Raw genomic sequence first — 19,749 nt, forward strand, 5'->3', positions numbered from 1 at the left:
TGTGAGCGCTCGCATTATGCAGTGTCGGTGAGCAGAGGGAGGGGGAGGAATTCCCCGCAGAGCTTACTGGGGACGCTCTCCCTCTCGGGGAGCAAAATACAAAAATTGCAAAAAAAAAAAAAAAAAATTTGGTGGGGCACAGCATGATGTTGGGGGGGGTCAGGGCCCCCTCTGGCCCCCCCCTAGGGACGCCTCTGACTGACAGGTAGATCACATCCCCCGTATGCAGAGCAGTGTAGGCAAGCAAGGAGTTCCTCCACTGTTCCCCACTGGCCCCTCTTCCCCTCCTGTCCATTCAGTGTGATAATAACGAAAATTAATTCGCTATCGTCACACAACTGGGTGGCCTTGGAGCGCAATGCGCTGCACTCCGAGGCCACCCTTTTTTGAAGCCTATTAAGCCCTGTAAACAGGGCTCAGAATCTCGTCAGGAAAAAAACGTCATTTTTGCTGACAAGATTCTTGGCAAGATTCTCTTGCCGGCCGAGTGTACACACACGCCATTCAAAAGAACCGCCGTTCTTTAAAATGGCACGAACGCGGTGATGCGCTCATCACATTCAATGCAGTCGCCACCATCTTGCTTCACCCTACCCATCCCTTGGAAGCTATAGCGCATGCGTCAAAGTCATTTCGAGCATGTGCGGGTTTCCATGGAGAGGTAAGTATACAGACGCTCGGGTTTCTCGGCAGGAAAGCAGGTTCTCTATTTTTCTCGTTGAGATTCTGGGCAGTTTTCTTGACGAGAAACCTCAAAGCCTCGTACACACGCACGGTTTACTCGCCAAGAAAGCTCTGCCAGCAGTTTTCTTGCTGGTTCTTGCCGAGAAAACCATGCGTGTGTACGAGACTTTAGAGTCTCTGGCTCTAATCAGATGCTCAAAAAAAAAACACCCACTGTGCATTGGAATTCATGGTCCGGTGCCACTGATATGTAAATCAAGGGGCCGGACGCATGGATGGGGAGGCGGCACCACTGGTAGACAGTCTAAGGTATTACCTAAGAGGCAGCTGTGCATAGTAGCCAATCAGCTTCTAACTTCAACTTGACAATAAGACCTAGAAGCTGATTGGTTTCTATTCAGAGCTGCACCATATTTTGCATGCTCCAGTTTTAGTAAATCTCCCCCAATGATTGGCTATGGATGAAAACCATTCAGCCATTCATTGTGTACAACTGTTATGTGATCGCTGTGATTGGTCACAGCGATCACATGGTCCCGGTTCCAGCCTGGTACAATGATCTGGCATGTCTGGTGGACACAGTGGGTGACAGATCGCACTGCAGCGCGGCCTCAAGGGCGCATGAGGCGCATGACTGGGGGGACATCATATGATCAGGGGCGGACTGACCATTCAGGCACTCGGGCACTGTCTGAGGGCCCCATGCCACTAGGGGGCCTCATCAGGGTGGCCTGCCTCAGTAAAACCAGGGACAGTATGTAAAAATCTGTTTGTTTACATCTGTCCCTGAAATGTCCCTTAGTGACATCCTTTTAGTCTAAAAATCCCAAGATTATAGCTGCCCTGCCTCTCCAGTACCTTCTCAGTGTGTGTGTGTATACTGTGTGTGTGTGTGTGTGTACTGTGTGTCTGTATGTACATACCTCCCAACTTTCTGAGATGGGAATGAGGGACACCTACCAGCAAAAGCATGCAGGCATAGGACACACCCCTTGCTACGCCCACTTAATGGAGAATTGTACAAAAAAATAAGATTGGTTAAACCCACAAGTGCTTTTTTTACCACTACTATTCCTTTATATTGGCTTTTGGAATTTTCAAATGCAGCCATTTAGAAATCAGATGAAAGGTTTAGCACTGGGAAACACTTTTTGATAGATAAAAAGTGCATTTTATATACATCTATATGGATCAGACCAAAATGAGGGACAAATGAGGAGAATGAGGGACAGAGGGACATTGCTCCAAATCAGGGACAGTCCCTCGAAATCAGGGACAGTTGGGAGGTATGGTATGTATGTGTATTCTGTATGTATGTATACTGTGTGTGTATATTGTGTGTGAGTGTATACTGTGAATGTATACTTTATGCGTGTGTATACAGTTCTGTGTGGCCCCATAATCTATTGCTCGGGGGCCCCATAATCTCCTATAGCCTGGGGGCCCCATAATCTCCTATTGCCCGGGGGCCCCATAATCTCCTATTGCCCGGGGGCCCCATGAGTTGTCAGTCCACCCCTGCATATGATGTCCACCCAGGGTGGAAGAGCTCCCACTCAGCCATCATTCTGCTATAGGCCTGGCGGGAAGCAGTTAAATATTTTAGGTTTAGTCACAGTTTAACTAAACCACCCTCCTGAAGGCTGCATTCCAAGAGGCACAACATCACCCTAAGGCAAAGTGACATTGACCTGATCTTTAGACTTAGCACCTGAAGTTTGGTGCTTACAGTCATGTTCGGGAAGAATGAAATAAACTGTTTTACCTAATGCTGCAACAGCCACACTTGGTCCACCCATCTATAGAGGCAATTTGTTTTTCACTGCTAATGTCCAAAAATATATTTTTCCTGGAGTTCAGCTTTAAGCTAAAATGATGGCCCCAAATTCTTCTTCTATCCATTGCATGCTTGTACATCGCACACACGTATGTGTGTGTAGGAGTGGAGTGGGAGTTATTTTTTTTTAATGCAATAATTAATTTAATATATTCAAATGTTGTATTTTCTCATTAATTTATGAGTGCTCAACCTGTGGCCCTCTAGCTGTTGCTGAACTACAAGTCCCACCATGCCTCTCCCTTTGGGAGTCATGTAACTGTCAGCCTTGCAATGCCTCATGGGACTTGTAGTTCCGCAAAAGATAAAGGACCACAGGTTGAGAACCCACAAATTAATTATATATATATATATATACAGTATCTCACGAAAGTGAGTAAATCCCTCACATTTTTGTAAATATTTTATTATATCTTTTCATGTGACAACACTGAAGAAATTACACTTTGCTACAATGTTGTGTAGTGAGTGTACAGCTTGTATAACAGTGTCCCCTCAAAATAACTCAACACACAGCCATTAATGTCTAAACCGCTGGCAACAAAAGTGAGTACACCCCTAAGTGAAAATTTCAAAATTGGGCCCAATTAGCCATTTTTCCTCACCGGTGTCATGTGATTCGTTAGTGTTACAAGGTCTCAGGTGTGAATGGGGAGCAGGTGGGTTAAATTTGGTGTTATCACTCTCGCTCTCTCAGGCCGGGTTCACACTAGTCCGACAAATGCTCCGACATTAGGAGCTAATGTAGCATGACGTGTGAAAATCAATGTTTCCCTATGAGAGACGTCTTAACTGGTCCGACACAAGTCGGTCCGACTTTGAAAATGTTCCCTGTACTACGTTGGTCTGACTTTGATACTACTTTAGCCCATTGAATATCATTGAAGTCGGACCAAAGTGGGAGCCTTGTCCTTACCATCCGACTTTTGACATCCAACATGTGATTACAGCAGCAGTAAAAAGGAATTTATCTCACACTGGGATTGTTTTGATTGATCAAAGAACAAGTCAGACTATCACAAAGTCGGATCAAAGTAGTATCCTGTTCATGAAAGTCGGATGGATGTAGGACCGATGTAGGACTGATGTAGCAGAGCAAAGTAGGATGAAAGACGTATAACTGTCGTGTCTTATTAGTGTGAACCCGGCCTCATACTGGTCACTGGAAGTTCGACATGGCACCTCATGGCAAAGAACTCTTAGGCCTCGTACAGACGATTTCATCGGACATGTCCGCTCGGAGATTTTGGTCTGATGGTTGTATACAAAGAACTGAGAATGGCAAAGAACTCTTAGGCCTCGTACAGACGTTTTCATCGGACATGTCCGCTCGGAGATTTTGGTCTGATGGTTGTATACACCATCAAACCAAAATCCCCACGGACAGAGAACGCGGTGACGTATACGACACCGACGTTCTCTGATGCGGAAGTTCTATGCTTCCACGCATGCGTCGAATCACTTCGACGCATGCGCAGGATTTCGGCCGAGCGGACATGTCCGATGAGTCGTACTGACCATCGGACATGTCTGACGGACATGGTTCCAGCGGACATGTTTCTCAGCATGCTAAGAAACATTGGTCCGCTGGAAACCTGTCCGCTAGGCCGGGAATCCGGTCCGGTCGGCCCTACACACAACCGAACATGTACGCAGAAACTGGTCCGCGGACCAGTTTCAGCAGACATGTTCGGTCGTGTGTACGAGGCCTTAGAGGATCTGAAAAAATGAATTGTTGCTCTACATAAAGATGGCCTAGGCTATAAGAATATTGCCAAGACCCTGAAACTGAGCTGCAGCACGATGGCCAAGACCATACAGCAGTTTAACAGGACAGGTTCCACTCAGAACAGGCCTCACCATGGCCGACCAAAGAAGTTGAGTGCACATGCTCAGCATCATATGCAGAGGTTGTCTTTGGGAAATAGACGTATGAGTGCTGCCAGCATTGCTGCAGAGGTTGAAGGGGTGGAAGGTCAGCCTGTCAGTGCTCAGACCATACACTGCACACTGCATCAAATTGGTCTGCATGGCTGTCATCCCAGAAGAAAGCCTCTTCTAAAGATGATGCACAAGAATGCCCACAAACAGTTTGCTGAAGACAAGCAGACTAAGGACACGGATTACTGGAACCATGTCCTGTGGTCTGATGAGACGAAGATACATTTATTTGGTTCAGATGGTGTCAAGCGTGTGTGGCGGCAACCAGTTGAGGAGTATAAAGACAAGTGTGTCTTGCCTACAGTCAAGCATGGTGGTGGGAGTGACATGGTCTGGGGCTGCATGAGTGCTGCCGGCACTGGGAAGCCACAGTTCAGGGAACCATGAATGCCAACATGTACTGTGACATACTGAAGAAGAGCATGATCCCCTCCCTTTGGAGACTGGGCTGCAGGGCAGTATTCCAACATGACAACAACCACAAACACACCTCCAAGACGATCACTGCCTTGCTAAAGAAGCTGAGGGTAAAGGTGATGGACTGACCCAACATGTCCCCAGACCTAAACCCTATTGAGCATCTGTGGGGCATTCGCAAATGGAAGGTGGAGGAGGGAAAGGTATCTAACATCTACCATCTCCGTGATGTCATCATGGAGGAGTGGAAGAGGAGTCCAGTGGCAACCCGTGAATCTCTGGTGAATTTCATGCCCAAGAGGGTTAAGGCAGTGCTGGAAAATAATGGTGGCCACACAAAATATTGACACTTTGGGCCCAATTTACAAATTTTCACTTAGGGGTGTACTCACTTTTGTTGCCAGCAGTTTAGACATTAATGGCTGTGTGAAACAAAAATGGGTGATAGGGGGCGCTAAGTGATTATATTATGTTCCTTGTATGACCATATACCATCGAATAATTTATACATGTGCATAAAATGCAATGAGAAAAAACATATATAATATGAGAGTGATCAAAAATCATTAATCAAATTATATTTTATAAGTCCATGATATCCAATATTGTGTCTTGATTAGTGGACCCACACCGGAAGCAAGAGGGAATTCCTTCATCATATAGGTCTTTCAACATTAATTGGTGAAGGAATTCCCTCTTGCCAAAGGCGGGGGGGGCGCAGGAGAGCCTCAGGACATCTCAGCTGGCCTTGGCAAACCTCGGAAAGACTTCACTCCCGAGATTTGCCGAGGTCAGCCGAACTGTCCTCGGGCCTTTCCGTGCATTTCCAATCGGCGCCGTTTGGCTCCGGCGCCCCCCCCCACCTCAGGCCAAACGCGGTACTGCACACCGATTTGGCCTGAATCATGCTCGTTTTGCGAGACAACACTCGTAAACCGAGTTAGTTTTGTTTTAAATACAGTGCTCGTATTGCGAAACGCTCGTTAACCGCAATCCGAAGTTCCACTGTATTTGTCTGACATAAGGTAAATATTGCATTTTATGCACATGTTCACTTTATTCGATGGTATATGGTCATACAAGGAACATAATATAATCACTTAGTGCCCCCTATCACCCATTTTTGTTTCATCTGCACAGTGACAAGTTCATTGTTCTTGGGGAGAAGCTTTATATACAAGGAATCACATTATAATATTGTTTGGCGCAAGGTTCCTTTTTACATTAATGACTGTGAGTTATTTTGAGGGGACAACACATTTACACTGTTATACAAGCTGTACACTCACTACTTTACATTGTAGCAAAGTGTCATTTCTTCAGTGTTGTCACATGAAAAGATAGAATAAGATATTTACAAAAATGTGAGGAGTGTACTCACTTTTGTGAGATACTGTATATATATATACAATTAATATTTATTTATTTTTTTAAAGCATTTTTATTTATTTTTTGTTTTATGTACTACAACCCCAATGCCAAAAAAAGTTGGGACGCTGTGTAAAAGCTACATAAAAACAGAGTGTAATGATTTCCAAATCTCATAAACTCACATTTTATTTACAATAGAAAATAGAAAACATGTTCAAACTGAGAAAATGTAAAATTTTAAGGAAAAAAAAAAAGGTTAGTGCCCCAACTTTTTGGGAATTGGGGTTGTACTATGACAATGGGACAGCTCCTTGTATGATAGCAGAGATTTGGGTAATATCCCCATATGGAGACATTTAAGGGGTTCTTTGCTGAACCTACAGAATGCAAAATCTGGTGCAGGTCTTCATAGAAACCAATCAGCTTCCAGGTTTATGACTCCATAGTTGTGCCGTCTTTGGAGTGCAACTTGGATGCAACTTTGGATGGGTGCGACTTGGATACGACTTTGGCTGAGACCAGTGATAATGGGCAACTGTTGCACTGTATAATATCCAGGAAGACTTTCATGCAACTTTTGAGGGTTAACATTAACCACTTGCCGTCGCCGCACCGTCATAATACGTCCACAAGGTGGCTCTCCTAGGCGAGATCACGTATTATGACGTCCTACCTTTTAGCCGCCACTAGGGGCGCACGCGCGCCGCCGGAGGCGCGCGCACGCGCCCCCCGCTCGCCCCCGACTCCCGTGCGTGTGCCCGGCGGGCGCGATCGCCGCCGGGCACACGCGATCGCTCGGTACAGAGCGGGGAACGGGAGCTGTGTGTGTAAACACACAGCTCTCGTTCCTGTCAGCAGGGGAAATGCTTTTCTTCGGTTCATACACTGTATGAACCGAGGATCAGTGTTTCCCCTAGTGAGGCCACCCCCCCCCCACAGTAAGAACACACCCAGGCATACTTAACCCCTTCCCCGCCCCCTAGTGTTAACCCCTTCACTGCCAGTGGCATTTTTATAGTAATCTAATGCATTTTTATAGCACTGATCGCTATAAAAATGCCAATGGTCCCAAAAATGTGTCAAAAATGTCCGAAGTGTCCGCCATAATGTCGCAATACCAAAAAAAAAATCGCTGATCGCCGCCATTACTAGTAAAAAAAATATTAATAAAAATGCCATAAAAATACCCCCTATTTTGTAAACGCTATAACTTTTGCGCAAACCAATCAATAAACGCTTATTGCGATTTTTTTTTACGAAAAATATGTAGAAGAATACGTATCGGCCTAAACTGAGGAAAAAAAATGTTTTTTTATATATTTTTGGGGGATATTTATTACAGCAAAAAGTAAAAAATATTCATTTTTTTCAAAATTGTCGTTCTATTTTTGTTTATAGCGCAAAAAATAAAAACCGCAGAGGTGATCAAATACCACCAAAAGAAAGCTCTATTTGTGGGAAAAAAAGGACGCCAATTTTGTTTGGGAGCCACGTCGCACGACCGCGCAATTGTCTGTTAAAGCGACGCAGTCCCGAATTGCAAAAAGTACTCTGGTCTTTGGGCAGCAATATGGTCCGGGGGGTAAGTGGTTAAAGTAAGGTGACCAGATTTTAAAATGAAATCCGGGGACATATTTTTTTTTATTGGCAAAGGGCAAACTATTTTATACTTATATTTTCCTCAAATTATATATACAGTCAGTGGCGCAGCATGGGTTGTCAGCGCCCGGGACAAGGCAAGAAATGTGTGCCCCCAAACCCGTAGACCTTTAGCACTCTGAATCCCTTTCACTAGTACAGTAATATTGACCAACCTGATTCCTACACTGACCTACCTGACCACTGCACTAACCTACCTGATTCCTACAATGACCACTACACTGACCTACCTGATTCCTACACTGACCTACCTGACCACTGCACTAACCTACCTGATTCCTACACTGACCTACCTGACCACTGCACTAAACTACCTGATTCCTACACTGACCTACCTGACCACTGCACTAACCTACCTGATTCCTACACTGACATACCTGATCTCTACACTGACCTACCTGACCACTGCACTAAACTACCTGATTCCTACACTGACCTACCTGATCCCTACACTGACCTACCTGATTCCTACACTGACCTACCTGATTCCTACACTGACCTAACTGATTCCTACACTGACCTAACTAATACTGATTCCTACACTGACCTACCTGATTCCTACACTGACCTACCTAATTCCTACACTGACCTACCTGATTCCTACACTGACCTACTTGATTCCTACACTGACCTACCTGATTCCTACACTGACCTACTTGATTCCTACACTGACCTACCTGATTCCTACACTGACCTAACTGATTCCTACACTGACCTACCTGATTCCTACACTGACCTACCTAATTCCTACACTGACCTACCTGATTCCTACACTGACCTAACTGATTCCTACACTGACCTAACTAATACTGATTCCTACACTGACCTACCTGATTCCTACACTGACCTACCTGATTCCTACACTGACCTACCTGATTCCTGCACTGACCTACCTGATCCCTACACTGACCTACCTGACCACTGCACTAAACTACCTGATTCCTACACTGACCTACCTGATTCCTACACTGACCTACCTGATTCCTACACTGACCTACCTGATTCCTGCACTGACCTACCTGATCCCTACACTGACCTACCTGACCACTGCACTAAACTACCTGATCCCTACACTGACCTAACTGATTCCTACACTGACCTACCTGATTCCTACACTGACCTACCTAATTCCTACACTGACCTACCTGATTCCTACACTGACCTACTTGATTCCTACACTGACCTACCTGATTCCTACACTGACCTACTTGATTCCTACACTGACCTACCTGATTCCTACACTGACCTAACTGATTCCTACACTGACCTATCTGATTCATGCACTACTCACCTGCCCTTCATGTACAGTGTAGATTTGGTTGTTCACCTCTTCATTGCCTCATGATAATCCATGGGAACAGGGCTCTACCCAGCACCAGGTACTGTTCAAGCCATCCAGCCGCTCTTCTGCTAAGAGCTCCTCCAATAGCCGCTGCCGAATGCTCTGTACCGCCCCTCCCCCTCCTCTGTTCTCACACACACGGTCCGCCCGCACCTGAGGGATCATGGGAGCACAGGAGGGGCTGGACCATAGGAGTCCCTGGGTGGTGGGGGGACTGTCCCCGGAAACCGGGGACGTCTGGTCACACTACATTAAAGTCTATAGCCCTCAAGTTGAATGAAAGTCAGAGCAAAGGAGTGCATGAACTTCTTTGAAGTTGCTACTTTGAAATAGCACATATATAAATATATATAAATGGCTATCATTGGAAAACATGGGGAATGAATAGTCATGCGACTTTAATGTGTTTGAAGTGTGAATGGAGCCTTATTGCCAACACCAAGCTAAAGTTAGAAGCTGATTGGCTACTATGCACAGCTGCACCAGATTCTGAGTGCTCCAGTTTTAGTAATTCTCTCCCTAAGGATTTATTAAAATCCATGTTTTGATGTTTAGTAATCGTGGAGATTTTGACAGGTGTAAACCTGGAAGAGCTCAAAGCTGAGCACTCCTGTGTTCATTGGATCAAGGACCTCCAATTTACGCCACCTGTGAAGGAATGTAAAATAATTTACAGAAGTAAGGGGTGGGAATTCTACATTGTTTGCAATCTTTTATTGGTATTGTCAATACACAGTAAATACCATCAATGCATTTACTATGTTTTTATGGACAGTTCTTCAGCATACGTGCACTGCAGGGATGAATTGAGGAACTGTCAGATAGCTGTGAGCTTCCTCTTTGTCATTTTATGATGCCATGGAGAATCACCAAATATGTATTCTAATACTGGAACGTTTACATCTTCATTATGCAACTCAATCCTAATAAACCGTTTAATATATTCTTTTATTATATGTTAAAGCAGCCCTACAAAGGCCATGAGCCAAGTTAAGTTTTATTAGATCTAATTATTAGAAAATGTAGCCCTATATATAGCAATCATAAATCTACACAATCATAAATCTACACTAACTGTTATTTATTCCGCTTGGAAACTTGTCATATTGCACAATGACCACATGTATTGTGTATTCAACAGGTCTGCTGAATGGCCAGTTCATACAAACTGACTATGTACATGGTTTGGGATCTTTACATATGTGGCTAAATATAAGGTGCCCCTACACAACAACAAACAAGCACAACAACAAATGACCAGAACCCTCTCTGGCGGTATTATTCTGTCTGGAATTACGTACCTAAAGCGGTACAATTATTTGCAAGGAAATTTGGCGTTTTATACTGTAGGCCTGTAATTCTTAGGAATAACTCACTTAAATCTGACCAAACAAGAGTCTAGTAGGCATCCCGGGTATTTTTTTTTAAAAACAAAATTATAAATTATAATATTATAAATAATTATAAATAATTATAACAAATAATAATAATAATATAATTATAATGAAAATTATTCAATAATGTAATCAACTCAAAATCACTGAAATTTGCTCAGTTGCAGAATTGTCGCTGTCATTACTTTTATTTTTTTATGACGAATTTCCCCACAAATCGCTATCGCACAATTCTGCAAGTGATTATAATTTATAATCGCTGTTTTCTAGCTGCTCTAAAACCATTTTTGACATAAAGGGACACTTTTGGTTGCTATGGACAATCTCCAGTTTGCAGGCAGAAAGAACAGTTTTTATTATATAAAAGAACATGTAGGGCACTGGGTAGACCACTAGGGATAAAGGGGGGTGTATATTTTTTACATACAGTACTGTAATCTATAAGATTACAGCATACTGTATGTAATGTGTTTGTTTACTTTTTTGAATTTGGCACCGTTCTCCGCCCCCGTGCGTCGTAACGTCGCAGGGAACCGAGATCGACGGAACACGGGCACTGTGTGAATCGAGTGAAGACCCGCTCGCTCACACAGCGGGGATGCATCGCTGGATCCAGGGACAAGGTAAGTAACTTACCAGGAGAAGGTAAGCCGCGCCGCTGCACGCTCTGCACATCTACCCTGAGCGTGACTCGGGGATACCGATCCTAGCATGGAAAAATCACCCCTAATCACGCTCGGGTATACCGCTAAGGAGGTTAAAGTGGTTTTCTTGCTATAATCTGCAGTATTAGATTACATTATGTGCCCCAATTTATGTTGTTTATAAAAAAAAATATTTCAGAGTGCTGCTAAGCGCTCATGTGACAGGCCGCCTCTCTCCTTTCTTGTTCTGACAGCTACAGTGGGAGGGGCTGAGAACCCTAGCCGAGCAGTCACGTGAGCGCCGGTATAAAGCAGCATTTTTTTTTTAAAGGAACATACATTGGGGTACATAATGTAATCTAATACTTCAGATTATAGCAAGAAAACACAGTAAGTTTAGCAGCAGGAGGTGAGGGGCTGGCACTAAAACAGCTGACAGGCGGGTACAGAGGAAAGACAGTGTACGGCGAAGGCACATAAACTGACCATGGTGTGAGGGTTCAACAGCCATAATAAGCGTGGTCCGTTTACAAAGGGGCAGAACCATGCAGGATCAGCCAGGTATTTTAGCTGATAACAATGGACAAATTACTCAAAACACACACTGGGCTGTATAACATGCTTTAAAGGAATCTGATCTATTTTTTTATTGCAGATGAGACATGTTATGTCTCTTCTGCAATAACACACACATACCTGCTTGCAGTCTTTTATTGAATGTAAACTGAGCTGCGGATGCGCAGCTCAGCATGCATTCCGAGCACACTTCACTGTGCACTGTTCACTGCGCTGACCAACTCCCACACACATGATGACATCACACCCCAACTGGCCAATCAAGAAAACCAAAAAACATCACCTAAAGGTAGCCCAAGGAGAAGGTGACAACAGGTGACAGCAGCTGGCAAGGGATGTAACCACCATATCGCTGGAAGGTGGGAGTGAGTATTTATGGGAGTTTAGGTCTGTTTTAAAGTGGACCTTCGCTCAATAGATGCATTGGGTGCCATGGCACTCCCACCGATGACAAAACCCAATATTTTAGTTGAACTTTTTTTTTTTTGTCTGCCTCACACCCCAACTGTCATTTTCACCTAAGCGAGAATGACGTCTTCTCCTCTTAAAACCTCCTGGGCTACCCATACCACATATCCCTAGAGGCTTCAAACGCAGGGAGATAGAGTGGCAGGTGGGCAGAGCTGGTGTGTCAGCAGGGGCTGTCTACCTGAACATAGAAGTGGTAGTCATGCTCCTGATGACAACAGAGGAAACAATGGTGGTGCGGAACTCCGGCTGTGGCACCTAAGCCGGGGATTGCAACAAGACAATACTGGATTCGCTGGGCAGGTGAGTACCCAGATAGCAAGGATTTGTGGCAGTGTTGAATTGTAAGTCTGTTAACTTGCTGCACATTTTCACGGGCAAGTTGTACACATGCAGAGCACTTGAAACAAAAGTTCTAGTTTACACTTTTACAATTTGCATGGTAAGTCTCTAGCAAGAGCAAAGTTGCAGTGGTGAGTCTACAGCAAGAGCTCTGCAAGTCTACAGCATAAAAATTCGGCCACAGCGACAGCTGTGGTGGGATGACTATTAAACAACATACCTGAACCAGACCGTGCAGCAGACTTGTAGAATGTCTGCATATAGCTAGATTCACAAAGAGTTAAGTAGATACGCCGTCGTAACTCTGAATCTAAGCCGTCGTACATTTAAGTGTATTCTCAAATTGAGATACACTTAAATGTAGCTAAGATACAACTGCCCGCGCCGTCGTATCTTAGCTGTCTAGTTCCGCCGGCCGCTAGGGGCGTGAACGCTGATTTACGCCTAGAATGCGTAAATCAGCGAGATACGCCTATTCACGAACGTACGCTTGCCCGTCGCAGTAAAGATACGCCCTTTACGTAAGGCATTTTTAGGCGTAAAGTTAGTCAAACAAAAAGCTGGCCTAGCCAATGTTAAGTATGAACGTCGTTCCCGCATCGAATTTTGAAATTTTTACGTTGTTTGCGTAAGTCGTCCGTGAATGGGGCTGGACGTAATTTACGTTCACGTCGAAACCAATACGTCCTTGCGGCGTACTTTGGAGCAATGCACACTGGGATATGTCCACGGACGGCGCATGCGCCGTTCGTTTAAAACGTCAATCACGTCGGGTCATGGTTTATTTACATAAAACACGCCCACCTCTTCACAATTTGAATTAGGCACGCTTACGCTGGTCCATTAACGCCAAGCCGCCGTAACTTAGGAGGCAAGTGCTTTGTGAATACAGCACTTGCCTCTCTGACTTACAGCGGCATAGCGTAAATACGATACGCTACGCCGGTTCAAAAATACGCCGCCCTACGTGAATCCAGCAGATAGAAAGTTGATCTGGAGTCATGCAATGCGGACTTGCTGCAATTGTGCAACAAACTTGTGAAGTCTGGCAAGTCTAGCAATAGCTTTTCAAACTTGCAGCACAATTGCTTTCTATCTGGGTATGTTCATTGAGAAAACCCTGCATAACAGGTAAAACAAAGGATAAAGCCTGTTTGAGGTCATTCACACGGATTGAATAGCCAAAATAGAAGAGGGCCTTTTTAGGGCACTGTTTCTGTTTTGTACAATCCGGGCAATCAGTGTGTAATATCTTAGCTAGTGAGAATAAGGCTAAATTCAGATCTTTGCATGTCGGGAATGCGCACAAAATCTTGCGCTTTCCTGGCACGCAGAGAAACATGGTTCCTTTTAGCAAACACATTTGGTGCCATTAGTTGTTATTGGCACCCTTATGCACCTGTAAACGTGCGTTTTCACACTAGCCAAGCCACATGGCATGCCAGCACGAGGTTTGGCGTTGCACGTTTTTGGAAAAGTTTTACGTTTTTTTTTTGTGCATTTCTCATGCAGGGCCAATGCTACCACTAGGCAAACTAGGCAGCTGCCTAGGGCGCCCAGGCCACTGGTGTTCCTACTCTCTTCTCTCTGCAGCAAGCAACTAAGTCTCAGCATCAGCAGGCAGCCTCCGCTCCATTAGCACATAGTGTCACAAGTGCAGCGATGGAGGACTGTGTCTGTGTCCCAACTCCTGAATAAATAGAAGCAAGCAAACATTCATTGATGGGCACTGGTGGTAGGCTGCATTGATGGGCGCTGGTGAGGCTGTATTTGATGGGCGCTGGTGAGGCTGTATTTGATGGGCACTGGTAGGCTGTATTTGATGGGCACTGGTGAGGCTGCATTGATGGGCGCTGGTGAGGCTGCATTTAAAGAGTGCTGGTGAGGCTGCATTTGATGGGAGCTGGTGGGCTGCATTTGATGAACGCTTCATTAAAACGATGGGGTATACATGGGCAGGGCAAAGGGGGTAGAGTCAGAGGGGGCAAAACTAGGTTAAGCCTAGGTTATCAATAATCCTTGCACCAGTCCTGTTCTCACGTATAGGGCATCCAATGAAAACGAATAGGCTGCCGTGCAGGAAAACACCAAAAAAGCATGGAAACAAGTCTGCGATTGGTCACACCCATGGGACTGAACCAAGCCTTAAAGGGATTGTAAAGGTAAAAGTTTTTTTACCTTAATGCATCCTATGCGATCGCCGCCGGGCACACGCGATCGCTCGTTACAGAGCAGGGACCGGGAGCTGTGTGTGTAAACACACAGCCCCCGGTCCTGTCAGCGGGGGAAACGCTGATCTTCTTTTCATACAATGTATGAACAGAGGATCAGTGTTTCCCCTAGTGAGGCCACCCCCCCCCCCCCCCACAGTAAGAACACACAAGGGACATACTTAACCCCTTCCCCGCCCACTAGTGTTAACCCCTTCACTGCCAGTGGCATTTTTATAGTAATCCAATGCATTTTTATAGCACTGATCGCTATAAAAATGCCAATGGTCCCAAAAATGTGTCAAAAGTGTCCGAAGTGTCCGCCATAATGTCGCAATACTGAAAAAAAATCGCTGATCGCCGCCATTACTAGTAAAAAAATATATTAATAAAAATGCCATAAAAATACCCCCTATTTTGTAAACGCTATAACTTTTGCGCAAACCAATCAATAAACGCTTATTGCGATTTTTTTTTACGAAAAATAGGTAGAAGAAAACGTATCGGCCTAAACTGAGGAAAAAAAAATGTTTTTTTATATATTTTTGGGGGATATTTATTATAGCAAAAAGTAAAAAATATTCATTTTTTTCAAAATTGTCTCTCTATTTTTGTTTATAGCGCAAAAAATAAAAAACGCAGAGCTGATCAAATACCACCAAAAGAAAGCTCTATTTGTGGGAAAAAAAGGACGCCAATTTTGTTTGGGAGCCACGTCGCACGACCGCGCAATTGTCTGTTAAAGCGACGCAGTCCCGAATCGCAAAAAGTACTCTGGTCTTTGGGCAGCAATATGGTCCGGGGGTTAAGTGGTTAATGTATTCTTTCGCTTCTGAGCATGTGCGGTCTTGCTCTTCCAATTTTTTTGGGATGAATTCTGTACTGATTAAACACCCTGGTGGTATGATTATGTCAGATTTTTGCGTCTCAAAGCGATACATTGTTTTGCATAGAAATTTGGTGTTTTATTATTGTATTGTAAATTCCTTAGTAATTACACACTTAAATCTGTTCAAACAAGAGTCTAGTAGACATCCCGGGTATGAGGAAGTTTGAAACACAAAATCATAAATTATAATATAATAAATAACTATAAAAAATTATAATAATATAAGGAATTTCCCCACGATTCATTATCGCTCAATTCTGCAAGTGACTCTAATTTACTATCGCTGTTTTCTAGCTGCTCTAAAACCACTTTTGACATAAAGGGACTCTTTTTGGTTGCTATGGACAATCTCCAGTTTCCAGGCAGAAAGAACAGTATTTATAATATAAAACTGCATGCAGAACACTGGACAAAGCACTAGGGACAAAGGGGGGTGTGAAATGATTTGATACAGTAATGTAATCTGTAATGTGTTATGAATTTTGTACTTTTTGAATTTGCTGCCTCCCATGCTCCGTGACACTCGCAGTGAAACGGAGCCTGACGCACAGAGGCATCTGCGCCGTAGACATCGGGCACAGGCGCACTGAGCGTGCCGCTTTTAACGGCCATTATGCCATTAGTGATGGCACCCGCAGGAATGTGCCGTAGTGACGTAATTGCGGCTCCGGCCAGTCACAGCGATGGAGCCGCGATACCCAGAAGTCTCTCCGGGAGAGATGGCGTCGTCGGAGGAGGCGAACGAGGGCCGCTGCGGGGGCTTCGATCTCAAGTAATTCATGAGCTAGTATGCTATACATACTAGCTCATTATGCCTTTGTCTTGCAGGGTGAATTATTATTATTTTTTTTCGGAGAGGGTCTACTTCCTCTTTAAAGCGGAGGTTCTGCCAAAAATTGTTTTTTAAAAGCCAGCAGCTACAAATACTGCAGCTGCTGACTTTTAAAAATGGACACTTACCTGTCCAGCACACCCACAATGTCGTCAGCCAAGGACGAGCAATCGCTCGTCCCTCGGCTGCACCCGCCGCCATCCTCGGTTAGGGAATCAGGACCCAGCGCCGTCACTGGTCCCTGCTCTCTCCTGGGAACAGTGTGTTTCCCAGAAGACAGCGCGGGCTGCGGGTAGAGCCGTGTCTGCCACAGTACCGTATTCCCAGAAGTGGGTGCAAATACCTGTCTTAGACAGGTATCTGCACCCCCCTCCCCCTGAAAGGTGTCAAATGTGACACCAGGGGGGGGTTCTGAAATGCGGAAGCTCCATTTTTTTGGAGGTGGGGAGCGGGGGCTGCGGGTAAAGCCGCGTCTGCCACAGTACCGTATTCCCGGAAGTGGGTGCAAATACCTGTCTTAGACGGGTATCTGCACCCCCCTCCCCATGAAAGGTGCCAAATGTGACACCGGAGGGGGGGAGGGTTCTGAAAAGCGGAAGCTCCATTTTAAGCACTCCTCGCCCCTTACATGCCACATTTGGCATGTAATTTTTTTTGGGGGGGGGGGGAGTGGGGGCTTCGGTAGGAGTGGGACTCCCTGTCCCACTTCCTCCTTCCGCCCAGGGACCGCCTCAGCGACTTCTCTTCTCGCCTTAGGCGGCCCCTCCCTTTAGGCGATCTCCAGGGACATGTGACAGGTCTTAGGAGATCGCTGTCCACTCATAGAGCGCAGCGCAATCGCGCATGCGCAGTGAGTGCCCGCCCGTGAAGCCGAAAGCTTTATATATTCTATAAATGGAGGCGCCGGCCGGAGAGGGGGGAAGAGGAGCGGAGCTCCGGGCGGCCGCGTCGCTGGACCGTGGAGCAGGTAAGTGTCTGTTTATTAAAAGTCAGCAGCTACACTTTTTGTAGCTGCTGACTTTTAATAAACACTAAAAGGCTGGAACTCCCCTTTAAGTCAGCACTGTAAGTGGCCAAATCTTTTATAGATTGTAGCAAAGATTTAAAAATGTTGGGTGGAAAATCTGTTGGTTATTGTGAAATCAGTGGCATAGATATACTGTAGGCACAAAGGCAATAGGCAACAAGCTTGTAGCATGAGCCAGGGGTATTCCGGGGTGAGCCAGGGGTATGCCAGGGGTGAGCCAGGGGTATGCCAGGGGTATGCACAAAGTAAAAAAAAGTAACCAGGTGGCAATTCTCACCAGTCATTTTCTTGGGCCGTCACTGGCTTATCTCTCACAAGGGGAAGTTTCAGTCCTGTTGACAGACAGAGAAGAACATGTGACACCAACACTTGACACACATATATCAATGGTGACAGTAAAATCCAATCTGGACACATAAAGCAACACTAAACACATTTGTCTGCGTACACAACAAAAAAACACACACACAAAAAAAGAGATTATAGGAATGTGACCAGCCCAAGGTCACACAAACATTCCAGGTGCACTCAGCCAAGAATCCACTTTCGGTGTTGCCACCCTACTCAGAGATGTTTCGCAACCCGAAAAAGAAAAATTAGCAGGACAGATAGGGGGTCATTCACCGCACATTGCATACGATGGGCAGGAGAGGCAGAAATCGATCATCCTACTATATCCAGACATGACAGCTCCAAAGCTGCAAGCTGACATATGATCAAGGCAAGGAAAGAACGCACAGGGTCTACTAGGAAAGTAATGGAGATAGAGAGAGACGTAGACAATTCAGAGGTTTCCCAGGAAAAATAAGGTAATTGTACGCAGAGAGGACCACCCCAAATAGTTCGGACTGGAGACACACAGCTATATTACTTACCACTGATCTCGTCTGTACTATGCTGAAAGCTTTCACCCACAACACCTGTGAGAGGAGGAGCAGGAGGAGGAGGGGGAGAAGCAGGAAGTAATATCTCTAATCTACCTGTGTACAGTATACTGAATGGAGGAGCTGGACTTCCCCCGACTGACTGAACCATGCTGTGCAAACACATTGCATCCCGATAATTGTATTCTCTCTGTACAGATACACCCGCATTTCATCAGGGTAGTGTGTCCTCCACCCCAATTCCTAACAAAAGTTATACAAAGGTCAACAATTATAATTACTGCTTCTTTTTTTAACTAGATGCAACAATATAATTATATATACATACTGTATATAGCCTTGTTCACAAGGGGTGATTTGATTTGTGCTCCATGCAAGACCTTGGGGTTGATTTACTAAAGACAAATAGACTGCGCACCTTGCAAAGTGCACTTGCTCCAAAGCTAAGTAAATGAGGTAAAGCTTTACTTTGCAAAGAATATCCAATCACATGCAAGAAAAAAAAAAAGGAATTTTTGCTTGCACATGATTGGATAATGGAAGTCTGCAGAGCTTCTGCTTATTTACTGAGCTTTGGAGCAACTGCTCTTGCAAAGTGCAAAGTTTATTTCCCTTTAGACCCAGGGCTGTCTTAACCTCCCTGGCGGTATGATTCTTTCAGAAAAAACATGCTGAAAGCGGTACCATTATTTGCAAGGAAATTTGGCGTTTTATACTGTAGGCCTGTAATTTTTAGGAATAACTCACTTAAATCTGTCCAAACAAGAGTCTTGTAGGCATCCCGGGTATGAATTTTTTTTAAAAACAAAATTATAAATTATAATATAATAAATAATTATAAATAATTATAACAAATAATAATATAATTATAATAAAAATTATTGAATAATGTAATCAACTCAAAATCACTGAAATTTGCTCAGTTGCAGAATTGTCGCTGTCATTACTTTTATTTTTTTATGACGAATTTTCCCACAAATCGCTATCGCACAATTCTGCAAGTGATTATAATTTATTATCGCTGTTTTCTAGCTGATCTAAAACCACTTTTGACATAAAGGGACACTTTTGGTTGCTATGGACAATCTACAGTTTGCAGGCAGAAAGAACAGTTTTTATTTTATAAAAGTACATGTAGGGCACTGGGCAGACCACTAGGGACAAAGGGGGGTGTATTTTTTACATACAGTACTGTAATCTATAAGATTACAGTATACTGTGTGTATTGTGTT

At 44.5% G+C, this 19,749-nt stretch overlaps 1 protein-coding gene across 1 annotated transcript in view; it reads right to left on the reverse strand.

The window, feature by feature from the left end:
• Positions 1–18,585, reverse strand: part of SIGIRR (single Ig and TIR domain containing) — a 42,365-nt gene extending 23,780 nt beyond the window's left edge. The window contains exons 1-2 of the mRNA XM_040328449.1: positions 18,509–18,585; positions 17,911–17,965 (exon numbers count right to left, since the gene is read on the reverse strand). Of these exons, the coding sequence (XP_040184383.1) occupies positions 17,911–17,917 (7 nt within the window). The 5' untranslated portion in view covers positions 17,918–17,965; positions 18,509–18,585. The remainder of the gene's footprint in view (positions 1–17,910; positions 17,966–18,508) is intronic.
• Between the last annotated feature and the right edge of the window lie 1,164 nt (positions 18,586–19,749).

The sequence above is a fragment of the Rana temporaria genome, chromosome 11 (assembly GCF_905171775.1).
Source record: "Rana temporaria chromosome 11, aRanTem1.1, whole genome shotgun sequence".
In the NCBI taxonomy this organism is placed as follows: Eukaryota; Metazoa; Chordata; class Amphibia; order Anura; family Ranidae; genus Rana; species Rana temporaria.